Source organism: Eriocheir sinensis, chromosome 27, assembly GCF_024679095.1.
Source record: "Eriocheir sinensis breed Jianghai 21 chromosome 27, ASM2467909v1, whole genome shotgun sequence".
In the NCBI taxonomy this organism is placed as follows: domain Eukaryota; kingdom Metazoa; phylum Arthropoda; class Malacostraca; order Decapoda; family Varunidae; genus Eriocheir; species Eriocheir sinensis.
Genome location: NC_066535.1, coordinates 1598172 through 1615671, shown reverse-complemented (window position 1 = coordinate 1615671; position 17500 = coordinate 1598172). Strand labels below are relative to the sequence as shown.

General features: G+C 44.3%; 1 protein-coding gene across 1 annotated transcript in view; it reads right to left on the bottom strand.

Moving 5' to 3' along the window:
* LOC127004269 (two pore potassium channel protein sup-9-like) overlaps positions 1–17500 on the bottom strand; it is a 258313-nt gene that overhangs the window by 21079 nt on the left and 219734 nt on the right. The window contains exon 5 of the mRNA XM_050871834.1: positions 6303–6490. Coding sequence (XP_050727791.1) covers positions 6303–6490 — 188 coding nt within the window. The remainder of the gene's footprint in view (positions 1–6302; positions 6491–17500) is intronic.

Sequence of the window (17500 nt, the reverse complement as noted above, 5' to 3'; positions counted from 1 at the left end):
GAGAGAGAGAGAGAGAGAGACACACACACACACACACACACACACACACACACACACACACACACTGCTCCTGTGGCTCAATTGGTTAGAGCGCTGCTCTGCCTGTCCTCACGGCCTGACAAGCGGTGGTTCGAGCCCCTCTCAGGCCGGATTCTTTCCGTTGACTAGGAGTAGTTACTGTCCCCCCTTGAGCAAGGGGGATGGGGTGTGTGGTGTGTGAGGTCCTGGCAGTACCCATAGATCGACTGTAATGAGCGTGAGCTTGCTCATGTCGGGAGAATACTTGCTGGCTATTGCGAGTCCAACTCGTGATCAGGCCGTGGTGAATTACACACACACACACACACACACACACACACACACACACACACACACACACAGTATATACGTTCGTGAGCCATGCGTGTTCCCCAGAAGCAGCAGCAGCAGCCTCCCCGCCAGCGTGACGGCGCGGCACGGGTCGGGTAAGGCACCTTTGTGGCTTTTCATCACGTAGCGCCATCGGGTGCGTCGGTGAAGTTAGCGTCTCGCCTTCACGTCCGCAGCATAAATAATCATCCCCGAGCCCCGGTATCCCCGGCAGCCGTGGGCCGGGGCTGGACGTGCCACCTCCGCCTCGTTCGAGCGCTCACACAAAGCTGCTTGTATGCAAATGTGTGAAATTTAAGACTGCACAGCTAATCCGAGTCGCCCCGGCCCAGCAGACACACGTGGAGCTCGGTGCATGGCTGCGCATATGTGAGGCAAAACTGGAGTATTTCGAGCGAGGGAACTGCGTGTCCGGCGCCGGATAAAGGAAACAGGTAGTGATGGTGGGAGGGATAATGTGATTGGAAAACGACGAAGAGGGAGGAAAAGGTATGCCGTACTATACTACCACTACTACTACTACTACTACTACTACTACTACTACTACTACTGCAGCCACTGCAGCTACTACTACTACTACTACTACTACTACTACTACTACTACTACTACTAATAATAATAATAATAATAATAATAATAATAATAATAATAATGCTACTAATACTACTTATACTACTACTAGTATACTACTACTACTACTACTACTACTACTACTACTACTACTACTACTACTACTATTACTACTACCACTACTACTATCGCTCCTCCTCCTCCTCCTCTTCCTCCTCCTCTTTCTTTTCTTCTTCCTCCTCCTCCTTCTCCTCCTCCTACTACTACTACTACTACTACTACTACTACTACTACTACTACTACTACTACTACTACTACTACTACTACTAAAGTCCCGTGTACACTGTGCCGACTCTGGGCCACGACAACCCAGCGACTCGGAGTATAGGAGGTCTTGGGTGTGAAATGTTGATGTGAAAGGGTCGCACATGGTCGGAAAGAGGTCTAGCAACGATCTCCGGACGCTGATTCGACACAGTGTGAAGGGGTCCTAAAAGTCGCTGGGCTGTCGTGGCTCAGAGTCGGCACAGTGTGAACGGGGCCTATGAAGATGAAACTTGGAAGCATGAAGGAAATTGCAACGGATAACCTGTTAGCTTATATCGAGGCTGCCTGCTTTATTGTTATAGCCTGTTTTCCAAGAAGGCACTTTAGGGACTTGCAGAACCGCTCTATGTATGTACCAGAACGTTCAATTCATTTGGGGAGGCGGTGGCTAACTGGTTAGCGTGAGGGTCCCGTGTTCGTCGAGTTTTGGACGATGCGGGTTCTAATCCGCCGCTACCACCTGGGATTTTTCAGTCACAGCCGAGTGGCCTAAGACTATCTACATGCTGTCCTGAAGACCACCTATCAACCCGGACTCTTGAGGAACTGTCCAAGTGAATCAAGAATGAGCTCCGGGATGCAGCATAAACCAGGAATATATGGCGCAACTATAAACACTTGCCTGAGCCATGACGGGCTTGCGCCGACCACCAGGCTCCTAAAGAAAGCTTACCGGCGCTTTAGGTCAGAACATTAAAAAAAAGTCATTGTGATCATAAAAAGGAGTTGATTTTCGCACGAAATTACTGCAGTAAGGCTGTGCTTCTGACGGATGATGCAGTTCGAGAAAAAAATGGTCTGCTGCATTCCCTTCCTTCACTCGGTAAATCATTATTTCTTGTTATCGGTTAGATATGAGATAAATAGAAATTAGACATCGCCGTCACTGATCTTCATCAAGCACATGTTATTGTGGTCGTCTCTTTTCTACGAAAAGAGGTTGAGTCACTTGATTCGTTCTTCATATGGCTGCACCCTCAACGATTGTATGGTTTTCGTCCCGCTTCGATGCACTCATGAAGAGTTCAATATCCCTCTTGTAATAGAGGGACGAGAACTGCACCTCGTACTCAATGTGAGGCCTTGATAACGAGTTATGCATTGATAACATTACTCCAGGCGTCTTACACTCACAGCACCTCGCGCTGAACCCGAGCATAGTATTATACCTACTTTACAGGGAGATTTACATTTCTTAGTGTGTTTCAGCCTCAGATTCATAGTGACCCCAATATCCGACTCCAGTGGAGCGACTTTCAATTGCTGTCCTTGTTTTTCTTTCCTCTTATTTTTCCTTTCTCCTTTTCTTGTCTCATATTTCTTTTCCTTATTTCCCCCCCTTTTTTTTACTCACTTGCACTACTTCACACTTCTATTGACTGAGACGTCTCCTCTCTACATCCCTCCCATCCAACCCTCACACATGCGTATACTCCTCTTCCCCGTTTTTACGTTCTTTTTATTTATCCTCTTCTCTAATATTTCCTATCTTTAGCCTGTATAGTCTCTTGCTTGCCCTCCTCTGTGGCTTTTTCTTCTTCTATTCTTTCGTTTTCTCCCTCCCTCTCCCTTCTTATTCTTTCCTTTTCCCAAACCTCCATCGTTTCCTCTCCTTCCCTCCACTTCACACTCTTCGTTCCCACTTCTTTTCAATTGCCTTTCTTTTCTATCCGATCTTCCCTCCTTCCTTCCTCTTTCACACTCCCCGTCGTTTCTCCTTTCCTGCTCTTCTCTTCTTCCCACCCAATCTTCTCTCCTCTCCTCCACTTCCCCCTCCCCTTCCTCCTTCACCTTCCTTCTCGCTGCTCTTTCCTTGTCCCTTGCCGGCACTTTCCTCCCACTGCCGGCCGTCGTTTGCAGGGAGATGGGCCCCGGAACGTGCTGGTAATCTGCGTGTGTTTGTCTCTAATGTCGCATTCATGTTAACTAACTCTCTGGAGGTGGTTCTCCCGCGACTAACAGCGTTTCTAAGGCCGCACGCAAAGGTGTCCCAGGGTGCTAATTTGACTCATATTATCCTTTTTGAACCCTGACCTTGGGCAGCGAGAAACGTCATGTGGAAATCAGGAATGGCGGGACTGAATAATGGAGGGAAACATTAGCGTCGCGGTGATGTCAAGGAAAGTGAGGATTTGGGAGGAATTAGGACCATTGGGAGTGTGCCTTTCCGACCAACCTTATTTAGCTTGTAACTGTGTGATTGTGTGTCTGGCTGTGTCTGTCTAGCTGCGTCTGGGTCTGGCTATATGTTAGTCTGTCTATCTTTCAGTCTGTATGGTTGTCAGTGTCTGCTTCTTGTTTGTATGTATGTCTGCCTCTTTGCCTATCTCTGTGTCTCTGTCTGTTCGTCTGTCTGTCTGTTTGTCTGTGTCTGTCTGTCTGTCCACCTTTCTGGCTGATGGTAAGTCAGGAAAATGTGTGAAAAACTTGTTTCCTTTTGTATCGGTTTATTATTGTTAATGTGTGTGTGTGTGTGTGTGTGTGTGTGTGTGTGTGTGTGTGTGTGTGTGTGTGTGTGTGTGTGTGTGTTTGTCTGTGTGTGTGTGTGTGTGTGCGTGTTTGTTTGTGTGTGTGTGTGTGTGTGTGTGTGTGTGTGTGTGTGTGTGTGTGTGTGTGTCTAAGTGTGTGAGCTTTATCATTGTGTTTGGTGTGTTTGGCTTCCATTGCTCCAGCCATGATTATATTACACGCCAGGGAGTCACCTTGCTCTTCGTTTGCTCTTGTTAGGTGTGTAATTGCACTTCAGGATTCACGAGGTTTGAAAACATCTACACACTACTCTGGTTCGATCTGATATCTCCTTTTTTTATTTTTTTTGATGAGGCGTTGCGCATTCATGTCCATTGATGCATAATCTTTCTTTGGACTGGTGTTATCTGGATTAATCTTTTTCTGTGTGGAGTAATCCTGGAAAATTAATATGGTCTTCACATTCTACATTTTGACATAGTATGGGATGTTGTGCCCTTGTTTACTGTAAGTGGTAAGTTCTTTTCTCGCCTATGTCTGTGATCTTCTCTATTCTTATCCCTACATGGTTTGTTCTGTTACCCTCTGTTCGTTGCCTTAAATCGGCTTGTCTTGAACTAATTTGTTTTTTGTAAGTCTGCTGTGCTCTGGTGTCGATTTTGCCTTACCTATTATGATCTTGTTATATGTGTTCTTGTCGAATATGGTCTGTCATGCTGTTGCCTGCTTTGCTGTCCTTTGGTCTTCTTCAGTCTTGTCACGTGCTCTGGTCTAATCAACGTTCAGTTCTGGTTTTATCTATAGTTATCTGCTATTCTGTTATAATACGAGTCCGTTAGCCAGTCTTAGTTTCTTTCGATTAGTTTACACTCATTTGATATCCCTGGCCTGGCTCAGTCTCTTGTAACCTTGAATGGCTTGGTTTTGTCTAGTTCCGTCAAGTCAAGTCGGGTCTCGTCCGGTGCAGGTCATAAACCACTCTTCATTTCACGGGGCGAGGTGTGTAGTGGGGCCGTGCAAACACTGGCGAGAGGGTTAACGGGACACACACACACACACACACACCAATTATTCTCAACCATGTCATGAAGCATTTACTCAAACCTTTAGCCATATAATATAGTCTCTTAAATTAGGGAATTACAGCCGGCAACCTCTTTTTCTCTCGATTTGGAGTGCCTTTGTGGCAGCCAAGCAGCGTTCACACTGCCACAGCACCACGTGGAAAGAGAGAGAGAGAGAGAGAGAGAGAGAGAGAGAGAGAGAGAGAGAGAGAGAGAGAGAGAGAGAGAGAGAGAGAGAGAGAGAGAGAGAGAGAGAGAGAGAGAGAGAGAGAGAGAGAGAGAGAGAGATTACACTATAAAATCATTATTAACTTCACACAATTTCATTATTGAGCTTTTCTCGACCAGAAGGGTGAAGGACTATGATAAGACAAAAATAGCAGCCATAAGTACGAGTACACTCTTAACCGGAATATGAATGGAAAAAAAAATAGCGTAAACAAAAATCTTGATTCCTCATACGATATCTTTGTGAAAAAAAAAATCAACTTTTATTCTTTAGACCAAAGTGAGCAGTTGCTTATATATTCAGACAGGCTCATCGATAAGAGACGTTACGGCTATGAATTTATATGACATGTGCATGGCAAATTAATATGAATATATATTTATGATGTAAGACTTTTTTTCAATGTGGAACAGATTTTCTACTGAATATCTATTTCTTGCAGCTGTTTTCATGCTCTGTTCATCTATTCTCCCAGTATTACGGGGGTGGTGCCTCTATAGGTTTGGTTCTTGACCTGCGATCGATAGGTTACAAATTCAGCCTTAGGTCACGGCGACTTCTCAGTAAGAGAGATGGCGCTCTCCTGTAACCCTAGTAGAGTTTTATGGTCTGAGCTACCTATAAAAAAATAGCCCGGGGGATTATTTAATTTTGTTTCCAATTATAAGGGAAACCATATTATTTAATTTTATTATAGGGTGAGTGAGAAATAACTTAAAATTTCTAAGAAATCCTTACGTTTACCTTTAAACATTAGGCAATAGATGAAAATATTTGCTGTGAAGCTGTTGTTGATCGCCTAATGACTTGTATATTTACTCTGCTCAGTCCTCTACAGGTTCATGGAGGGCGACAGGAATGTTAGACCATTGTGTGAGGATTCACTTTCAATGTTTTTATTTATTATGTCACTTAAAACAGCGGATCATGAAACCAGTTCGCATGTATTTTACCGGAATCAGACAGAGTATGAGACAATCTACAAGAGCATTCCATACCCATAACTCCATAACTTATTAGTATCAGTCCGATTTACATATGTTGTACTTTCGTAATAATGCTTTCACCGGAAACAAAGCTCCAGAAAATAACCTCATGAGCTCCGGAAAATAATACTCTGAGCTTAAGTAACGACAGAGAACACTGGATACCTGCGAGAGGACAGCATGAGGAACACCTGAACCAAACCTTAATGGCAGGACTTACATTTAGTGACTGAACACCTGTAGAGGATAGATTAGTAAATTCCTGTGTGACAGCCAATTAGTGGTTACCTGTAGGGCCTCCGCCTCGTCCCGCCGCTCGTCCTCCGTGTTCATGGTGACGAAGCGCAGCACGAACAGGTTGAGGGACGCAGCCACAATCGCCATGCCGAACAAGATGAAGATGAGGGCGAAGGCCACGTACTCTGGCTTGTCGTCCAGTGCGTGGTCCTTTTGCAGGGCCACCATATCCCCAAACCCTGCCGAGGAGCGAGGCATGAGGTGGGCGGTGGCGGGGAGAGGTGAAGGAGCCATGGGGAAATAGAGACTACTCCGGTAACTGTGGCAGTGGAAGTGAATGGGAAGGTGGTACATGGTCTGTGTTATAAACCTAATTTCTGTATGCGGCTAGTATTAAAAGGCACTTGTGCAAGCTTCACCAAAAGAGGAGTTAAGAAAATCTGCATGGAGACCAAGTGTTAAGGGAATCACGTATCAGAAATGCGTGGCTAATTTAAGAATGAAGTGTGAGATGGGAATTGGACTGAAGAACCACTCTGACAAAAGGATTATTTTGTGTTGTGGAGATAGGATGATTCAATGGAGTATGCTGAATATGATGGTACAAGAGCTGTTTTTTTTATATGTAAGATTGATATACTTATTAGGAGGAGAATTTATTATTACAATGAAGAAAAGCTACTGTAGGGTGAAAACGGTGCATAGTAATGATGATAAGGAAGAGCATTGTGATGGTGACAGGTAATACAGGTAATGAAACTCTTGGAGGTCAGGTTAGGTCGTCGTGATACTTGATGCACGCGTTGATTGAAGGAAAGGAAAGGAATGTACAACTTTCGCGTTTCGTAGCGGCTGAAATAAAATTGGTTTATAATAGGGATGTTGAGACAGCCCTTTAATCTAGTTGTTGGGAGGGCAAATTTTACTCCGCATATCAAATCAATCCTAGGGCGAGGTGTAGAAGACGAAACCAGGGAACCGGCACCAGAGTGATTTCCGATTATTCGTGTACAGATATCTCATCATTCTGAGAAAACAGAACAAACCAGGAAGAAAACTTGAATTGTGTTCCCTTGTAAAAGGTACTAACAAGTCACTGTAGGTATCGGAAGAAATATTAAATTTCAGTTGAGTCTCTACGCTTCAGGAAAAAAAATAATTATAGTTTGGCTATGAAAGCGTGTTTCGAACGGTTGTCAGTTGAATATAAACGTTCTGTCTGTGTCTGTCTGTCTGTCTGCCTGCCCGCATGCCAGCCTGCCTGCCTGCCTGCCTGCCTGCCTCTCTCTCTCTCTCTCTCTCTCTCTCTCTCTCTCTCTCTCTCTCTCTCTCTCTCTCTCTCTCTCTCTCTCTCTCTCTCTCTCTCTCTCTCTCTCTCTCTCTCTCTCTCTCTCTCTCTCTCTCTCTCTCTCTCTCTCTCTCTCTCTCTCTCTCTCTCTCTATGACTCTCTTTCTCTCTCTCTCTCTCTGTCTCTCTCTCTCTCTCTCTCTCTCTCTCTCTCTCTCTCTCTCTCTCTCTCTCTCTCTCTCTCTCTCTCTCTCTCTCTCATCTAAATATTGCATTGTATTATTTTGTAAACAGTGGTTACATTGCAAATCATTTCACAAGAAATTTCACAGGGAGTAGGTAGGAATATACCTACCGAGACGGGCGTAAGCCACTCCCGGTGAAGTAAATACAGGAGGTGAGGAGGGTGCTGCAAGCCTACCAAAGATCCTTCCCGGCTCCTCACTTTCCTTTTCCCTATTGTTTCATTAACACCTGAGAGTAGATCAGCATGCTCTCTAAAGACAAATTCTCTTACTTTCTTCACCACACTACATGCATGGTATACACGCACACACACACCAATTCATCCCCCCCCCCCAAAAAAATGGCTAATCTACATACAGCCTCCGAGTCCCTGTCTGGGGGTTGGGTGGGTGGGTGGGGGACCACAAATGCCCCCAGAGCGGACTCCACTTTCGGCCTTCAACCCAAGAAGTGTCTTGATACCTATTCGAACTCTCTCTTCATTAACTTCTGCAATATTCGCGGTCTACGTTCTAATTTTCATCCTGAGGATCACCGCCTCTCCTCCTCTTAACCTCACCTTCTCTTCCTCACCGAAACAAACGTCTTGGGGGCTACCAACAGCAATCTCTACTCTGTTCCCTCCTATCTCTATCCTAATTTCAATCCAAAGCTGGACATTGCGTCTACGTACGCTACGACATCACTTGCTCTCGTGCCCATGACCTTGACTCCTCAGAGTTTTCCACCATCTGGCAAAGACTTAATTGTCATTCCATTACTAAATACATATGTGCTGTTTATCTCTCACCTAACTCTACTATGTAAAATTCTTTGGCTACTTGAACTCTAAAGTGGAGCACATCTTGACCCACTCTCCCTTCGCTGAAATCTTCATCTTGGGAAGATTTCAATGTTCACCACCAGCTTTGGCTTTCATCCTCTTTCACTGACCAGCCTAGTAAACAAGCCTACAACTTTGCTCTCCTCAATGATCTAGAGCAGTCGGTTCTGCACCCTACACGTATTTCCGACCGTCTTGAAGACAAGCCCAACATACTGGACCTCTTCCTTATCTCTAACCCTTCCGCTTACTCTGTCAAACTTTTCTCTCCGTTGGGTTCCTCCGATCACAACCTTATTTCTGTATCCTGTCCTATCGCTCCTGTAAACCCTCTGGACCCACCGAAGAGGCGTTACTTCTGGCTTCCGTTCTGTGGGACGCCATGAGGATGTAGTTTTCCGATTTCCCGTGGAATGATTATTGCTTCCAGGAGAGAGACCCCTCTGTGTGTGCCCAGCGCATCTCAAAGGTGATTGTCTCTGGAATGGAGGCACACATTCCACGTACTTTCTTTACTCCTCATGCTATAAAGCATTGGTTTAATCACGCCTATTCTCGTGCTATCAAAGACAGAGAGGCTGCTCACAAAAGGTACAAGAGCCTTCGCACTCCTGCTAACCATGATCTTTACATTTCTGCCCGGAATCATGCCAAATTAATTCTTAGACTTACCAAAAGCTCTTTCATCCATAGGAAATGTCAAAATCTTGCTTTTTTTAAATTCTTCCAGAGACTTCTGGCACCTTGCCAAAAATATCTCCTCCGATCTCATTTCTTCATCTCTCCCTCCTCTCCTTAACTCTGACGGTAGCACCGCCGTTTCATCTATCTATAAGGCTGAACTCTTCTCTCAAACTTTCTGTAAAAACTCCACTCTGGACGATTCTGGGCATATTCCTCCTGCTTATACCCCCTCTGACTCCTTTATTCCTGTCATTAAGATTCTTTAGAATGATGTTTTCTATGCCCTCTCTGGCTTCAACCCTCAGAGGGGTTATGGACCTGAAGGAGTGCATCCTATTGTCCTTAAAAACTGTGCTTTCATGCTGACACCCTGCCTGGTCAAATTATTTCGCCTCTGCCTGTCAACATCTACCTTTCCTTCCTGCTGGAAGTACGCCTTCATACAGCCTTTGCCTAAAAAGGGTGACCGTTCCAATCCCTCAAACTACCGTCCTATAGCTTTACTTTCTTGTCTGTCTAAAGCTTTTGAATCGATCCTTAGCCGGAAGATTTTGAAGCATCTATCCTTTTCTGACCTTTCTGATCGCCAGTATGGGTTCCGCAAGGGGCGTTCTACTGGTGATCTTCTTGTTTTCCTAACTGACTCTTGGTCATCCTCTTTTAGCCGTCTCGGTGAAAATTTTGCTGTTGTGCTTGACATATCAAAAGCCTTTGATAGGGTCTGGCATAAATCTTTGCTTTCCAAACTACCCTCCAACGGTTTCTATCCATCTATCTAGACCTTTATCCCCAGTTTCCTCTCTGACCAATCTATCACTGCTGTTGTAGATGGTCACTGTTCTTCCCCTAAACCTTTCAATAGTGGTGTCCCACAGGGCTCTCTCCTATCTCCCACTCTCTTTCTGTTGTTCATTGATGATCTTCTTTCCAAAACGAACTGTCCCATCCATTCTTACGCCGATGACTCTACTCTGCATTACTCAACTTCTTTTGTTAGAAGGCCAACCCAACAGGAACTAAACGATTCCAGGCTGGAGGCTGCAGAACGTTGAACTTCAGACCTTACTATCATTTCCGATTGGGGCAAGAAGAACCTGGTGTCCTTCAACGCCTTAAAAACTCAATTTCTTCACCTTTCAACTCGACACAACCTTCCAAGCACCTATCTCCTATTCTTCGACAACACTCAGCTGTCACCTTCTCCAACACTAAAAATCCTCGGTCTATCCTTAACTGAAAATTTCAACTGGAAACTCCATATCTCCTCTCTCACTAAATCAGCTTCCTTAAGGTTTGGCGTTCTGTATTGTCTCCGCCAGCTCTTCTCCCCCGCACAGATGCTGTCCCTATACAGGTGTCTTGTCCGCCCTCGTATAGAGTATGCATCACATATGTGGGGGGGCCTCACTCACACAGATCTCTTAGACAGAGTAGTGTCAAAGGCTCTTCGTCTCATCAACTCCCATCCTCATACTGGCAGACTTCTTCCTCTTAAATTCCGCCGCCATGTTGCCTCTCTTTCTATCTTCTATCGGTATTTTCATGCTTTCTGCTCTTTTGAACTTGCTAACTGCATGCCTCCCCCCCTCCCGCTGCCCCGCTGCACTCGACTTTCTACTCTAGCTTATCCCTATATTGTCCAAACCCCTTATGCAAGAGTTAACCAGCATCTTCACTCTATTATCCCTTACACTGGTAAGCTCTGGAACAGCCTTCCTTCGTCTGTATTTCCTCCTGCCTATGACTTGACCTCTTTCAAGAAGAGTGTATCAAGACACCTCTCCACCCGACATTGGCCTCTCTTTTGGGCACTCTTTACTTTTGTCTGTTGTGGGAGCGGCAAGTAGCGGGCATTTTTCCTACACTCTTTTTGTTGCCCTCGAGCTGTCTCCCTTGTTGTAAAAAAAAAAGTAGAGGTAATATTTTGTGTGCAGGTATCCTTCATCTTTTACAGGTTAAAAAATATCTTAAGTGGGACACGTTATTCTAAAACCTATCTTGTTGACCACCAGACTGATTTCTGATTATTTGCGTATAGATATCTCATCATTTTGAGAGAAAAAAGTATTTTATAAGGTATAGGTATAAGTAGACGACACTGGTGTTGGTTGTGTAGTCCTCCAACTGTGGGCCGTTACTTTCACCCCTCGCAGCCCAGGGTGTCTACTGCATTATCATTAGCCGTGGAAGGAAACGCTATTGGGAGGTGGGGGGATGGAAAAGACGTGTGCGGAGAATGCATTAAGGGGATGAAGAAAGGAGAGGAAGAGAGGAAGGAAGATGAGTACGTAGAAAGGAAAAGGGGAGAGAACAAAAAGCAGGTATAAAAGATGGGATACTTTCAGACGAAGGAGAAAGAGGGGGAAAGAGAGAGAGAGGAGGTTCGATGGGACGGGAGAACGAATGGGAGAGAGGATACGAGGGGAGAAGAAAGGAGTAGAAAGGATGTAAGAGATGATAGAAGTGATTGAGAAAGAATAGAGATGATAAGAGGCATTGAAAGGAAAGGAAAGAGCCATGAAAGGAAGGTGAAGAGAGGTAAGAAAAGGAAAGACGAAAGAAAATAAGGCAAGGAAAAAGGATAAAAGAAGAGAGACCGAGAAGTGGGAGGGACAGGTAGAGGGGAGAGAGGTTGCGACTGTAAGAAGATAAATTCACACACAAAAAGAAAGAAATCGAAAGAAATTCAATAAAGAAAAGCGAGCGGAGACAATATTTTTGGAAGAAACTGGAAAGAGTTCTTGTAAATAAAATAGTGACAGACGAGCGTGGAACGGACAAGCTAGGGTATTGCATCACAAAAAGAATGCGAACGTTTGATCCTTTTTCCCTGAACGGCTGCAAGAAGCAAGGCGGAAAAAAATATAATAAAATGAGAGCAGGAATGATTTTTTTTTTTTTAACTTAAGAGAAGAAAGCTATATAGATAGAGATGAAAGCGAAAGTGGAATAAAACCTTCCAGGAAAGGCTGTGATGAAAATAGAAGACTCAATGCAAGGACAAAAAGACAGAAAAGGGGAAGAAGAAAGTAAATAAATGGAATTAGAAGCAGAATGAACGTAGGATAAGTAATTTAAAATTTTATTTTCATTGAAGAAGAGGCAGATGATAATGCATTACTAGGTATAAAATTAGGGAAATGAGTTGAAAACACACAAGACGAAAATGAGTGAAAATATCTGTCGGAGGGACTGGCTGGCTGGATGGAATGTGGAGATAATTTCCATCGTGAAAACTAACTTTGCAAAATATCGGAAAGACGGGAAGAGGTTGAAGGAAAGGCTGGCGTTAGGTAGAAAAATCTGTTGGACGGTTGGGAAGATGAGGGGAAGGGGGGGAAGAAATCGAAGAGAGAGAGAGAGAGCGGAAGGAAGGAGGGAAGGAAGGATGGATGGAAAGAAGAAAATATATGCAAGTACCCTTTCAGGTAAACAAATGAGGAAGTAGGCTTCGTTATCTATTGAAAAACATATTGGCAAAAGTTTCTAATTACCAAGTATTTGTGATGCAAAAGCCTATAAACATGGATATCCGATGTGAACAAGAAAGTTAACCTTTGGCGGCTCAATATATTACAGCACACAAAAAAAAATCCCGCTACTCGTTGCTCCTAAAAAGAATCCAAAGAGGTGGCCGAAAGAGGGGTCAATTTCGGGAGGAGAGGTGTCCAGATTCCCTTCTCTTGAAAGAGTTCAAATCGTAGGCAGGAGGAAATACAGATTAAGGAAGATTGTTCCAGAGTTTACCAGCGTGAGGGATGAATGAGTGAAAATGCTGGTTAACTCGTTCGTTTCTTTTCAACAAATGACTGCACGCTACGAACTATAAATCAATGGCGACCATAAGCAAATGAAATCAAGTCCTAATAAACACCGCGCAATGAAATATATGTATGAGTCAAAATAAATGTCAATTAACTTGAAAGTGTCTCGGGATTTAAGGTTCTCTTGACTCAGTGTGAAATTTAAAAAAAAATAAAAAAAAATCTCTCAGATCAGCCAAGGCCAAACAGTTCAAACTAATTGCTTAACTAGTGTTTACAAAATGCTAAAGATTTGAATGGTTAATAAAACGATACACTAAAGGAAAATTAAACGACTTTTCCTACCGATGAAGCAGCACAAACAAACATCGGAGGCTCAAAGGGTGGAGCGCAAAGACTACCGAAGGTTCATTAAAAAGAGCAACCGAGTGAACCAAACTTGTTTACCCAAAGAACAAAAGGATGGACTGGAAAACAACATACACTAAATCACGACTGAAAAAAAAATCTATATTTAATTACTTATTCCTTACTCTCAATAATTGTTGTTGAGCAACTATAAATTCATATAAAGCAACGAACACTAAATACTATTTTGAATAAAGTTTATATTTTGGTAAATCTATTCTTCATACAAATCAATATTATTTGAATCTGCTATAGGAACACTTACTATCGAAAAGGCGTCTATGAGTATAAAAAGGTACTGTCCATGGCGTGATATGAATCACTCGCTAAAAAAAAAAGAAGTTACATCTAATGATCTAGGTGAGGTCTTTCCAATACCATTATCTTTTGCTTTAACCCCTCTGAATGGCTTTTTCCTCCTTCCTTCCCTCTCTCCTCCCCCCTCCCAACTGTCCTTCAGACCAGCCCCTTTCGTCTCACTCTCACAGTTTCCTTCCCTCGCCCACCGCCTTCCGTGCCCCGCCTCCGTCCCCTCGCACACCTCATCTCCCCCTCATCACACTCTTATTATCCTTTCCAGTATCTTACAAGAATGATTTTTCTCTTCTTGGCGCGTCCATTTTAGTCTTGAAGGAGTTGAGTCTCTCTCTCTCTCTCTCTCTCTCTCTCTCTCTCTCTCTCTCTCTCTCTCTCTCTCTCTCTCTCTCTCTCTCTCTCTCTCTCTCTCTCTCTCTCTCTCTCTCTCTCTCTCTCTCTCTCTCTCTCTCTCTCTCTCTCTCTCTCTCTCTCTCTCTCTCTCTCTCTCTCTCTCTCTCTCTCTCTCTCTCTCTCTCTCTCTCTCTCTCTCTCTCTCTCTCTCTCTCTCTCTCTCTCTCTCTCTCTCTCTCTCTCTCTCTCTCTCTCTCTCTCTCTCTCTCTCTCTCTCTCTCTCTCTCTCTCTCTCTCTCTCTCTCTCTCTCTCTCTCTCTCTCTCTCTCTCTCTCTCTCTCTCTCTCTCTCTCTCTCTCTCTCTCTCTCTCTCTCTCTCTCTCTCTCTCTCATCGGTAACGTCAGATACATTCTCAGATTCAGGGAAACCGTTTTCCTATTTTCAGCCCATTTAATTAATAATTTTCATTATATCACAGTGGAACTAACCTTTTTATTCTTTTGTATCAAAGCATTGGGATAAATTCAATTCAAATGGCAACACTATTTTCAATATGCACACACACACACACACACACACACACACACACACACACACACACACACAAAGAGAAGGGCCCATTAAGCCATGGTATTGCGTTTGCATGAGAAAGGAAGCAAGGGGAAGATGGAGGGATGGAGGGAAGGGTGATGGATTGATGGATGGATGGGTGATGGATTTAAGGATGGAGGAATATATAAATGAAAGTGAAAATAAAGGTGTTGAACGAATATTGGTTGATGTATGAAGGGATGGAGGGAAAAGAAGTGAAGGAGGGAATACGATAGAGTTGTGGAGGAATGAAAAGAAATAGGTGTGTGTGTGTGTGTGTGTGTGTGTGTGTGTGTGTGTGTGTGTGTACCCATCCCCAAATGAACCCGTAAGTGCCTGGAGGCGTAACAGCCATGCAGGGACGGTGTTTTGCTCGGTGTTCCCGCTGGCCCTATTTGGTGAGGGTTCGAAACTTGGGTGATGCGCGAGCAGACGTCCGGCCAATTATGACGTCCATTCACCATGCCGCGGCTGACCGGTAGTCTGGTGCCTTTGTTAACACCTGGGAAAGGAAGCCGTGCTATCCTGATGACACACTGGCCTTTTTGGAATCTGGTCAGGTGCTTCAGTAGGCTGCCTATGAGCAATAAAGGTCTGCGGTATAATTATCTTTCCTCTCAGTTTTCTTCCAGTTTCATCCTCACATTTTATTGAGATTGCAATATATTTTTCTTTGTGTGTTAAGTTCTTGATTCATTGCTATAATAATTATTAATCATTCTTCTCTATAACCACAGTTTTCGTTTTGTTATGAGCGTTTTCATTTCATCATATTCGTTTTGTTCATTTTTTAATCATCTTTCTTTTCTCTCTCTCTCTCTCTCTCTCTCTCTCTCTCTCTCTCTCTCTCTCTCTCTCTCTCTCTCTCTCTCTCTCTCTCTCTCTCTCTCTCTCTCTCTCTCTCTCTCTCTCTCTCTCTCTCTCTCTCTCTCTCTCTCTCTCTCTCTCTCTCTCTCTCTCTCTCTCTCTCTCTCTCTCTCTCTCTCTCTCTCTCTCTCTCTCTCTCTCTCTCTCTCTCTCTCTCTCTCTCTCTCTCTCTCTCTCTCTCTCTCTCTCTCTCTCTCTCTCTCTCTCTCTCTCTCTCTTCTCTCTCTCAGAAGGTCTAATTTCAGCACCTTTAGGGCCCGAAGAAGGCATCAGCTCTTAGGTCACGAGGCCGAGGATGGGAGAGGGGTAAGCGATGGCCGAAGGGGAACGCTTCTCCCAAATAAGATGGAGATTAATGCAACCCGAAGAGAGAGAGAGAGAGAGAGAGAGAGAGAGAGAGAGAGAGAGAGAGAGAGAGAGAGAGAGAGAGAGAGAGAGAGAGAGAGAGAGAGAGAGAGAGAGAGAGAGAGAGAGAGAGAGAGAGAGAGAGAATGTATTAATGCTAAGGGAATTGTTAGGGAGATGAATGTTATGGGGAAAAAGGGACTTGGGGAATTGCATCGTGTGTGTGTGTGTGTGTGTGTGTGTGTGTGTGTGTGTGTGTGTGTGTGTGTGTGTGTGTGTGTGTGTGTGTGTGTGTCCGCTCTTGCAGAAAAAAAAGGTTTTATGTCTAAATGACTGCATTGAACATGTAAAGATTGACCGCCCTAGATGCGGTGACGACTGGGCGATTAATGTGAAAACAAAGTCTGGATGAGTGCAGGGATGATGGAAAGGTTAAAGTAATGGTGCTGGTTTGTGGTATGTGAGGTGTTTTAAGTGAGAGTTGTTTGAAAGCAAGCATGGGGAAGAATGAGAGATAATGGGGAAAATAGTATTGAATGTTTTGAAAAAGGTAAAGTCTGCCCGTAAATAAGAACTGATCGCTGGAGAGCAGCAAATGAGAAAAGGTTACGCGAGTCGCGGCAGAAGCAGTTAGATTGCTGGAAGTAGGCTTTGGTGAAGAAAAAAAAATCGAAACCGTGGCAATGGTGACAGGATTATTTGATACACCTTTCTAAGGTAGAAAAATACAACAGTATTTTTTTTTTTTTTTTTTTTTACGTCGCGGGCCTATTGCACCGGTAGGCCTGTTCCCGGTGGATCCTGATGGTCGGTCCAAGGCTTCTTTCCGGTGGGTCCTGATGGTCGGCCCAGCCCGTTCTGGCGCAGGCGAGTGTTTATAGTTTCGCCATCTTGCATTGGCTCATGAGATGTAAGTGGAGAAATATGCGGCAAGGGCTTGGCAGAGGTGAAGCCATGGATCGGAGGGGTGCTGAGAAGAGTATTCAGATGGAAAGGGAATCGTAGAGTAAAACATTCCTATTGCTGAGTGGGAGGCATGGAAGTGAATGTGCGAAGCTATTTATTAAGAGTAAGGAAATAGCTGAGTGAGAGTTGATGATAACAAACTACTAGACGCAGTGGGATAATAGAGGGGGCATACGTTTGGCTTTGTAAGTGGTAAAGGCAGAGAAAGAGCAAGAGGTGAGTGGATAGAGGGGCAGGAAGGAGGAAGATGAGGTGGTAGAAGAGCTGGAAGAAGGAAAGGGCTGACTGCTTGAATGGAAGAACAGGGTGGAGCGGGACCTGAGCGGGTGGAAGGATGGGACAGGGGTGATGGCATGCAGGGTAGGGGTGGGGGTCAGATCACTTTTCCCGGCAGCAGAATTATTGTCCCATCCTCCCTTCAAGCTCCACTTAGCTCATCCTGATTGAACGTTCTTGAGTCGGGCGAGGTTGTTTCTGTTGCTGCCGCTGACTTGCCGTTTTCCTCCCCCACGTGACCTGCTAATGTGCTTCTCCAACACTGTTGTGTGTGGTTGTGTTTCATTTTTGCGTTTACTGATTTACTGGAACCCTTTACCAGAACCATCACAACTGCTACTC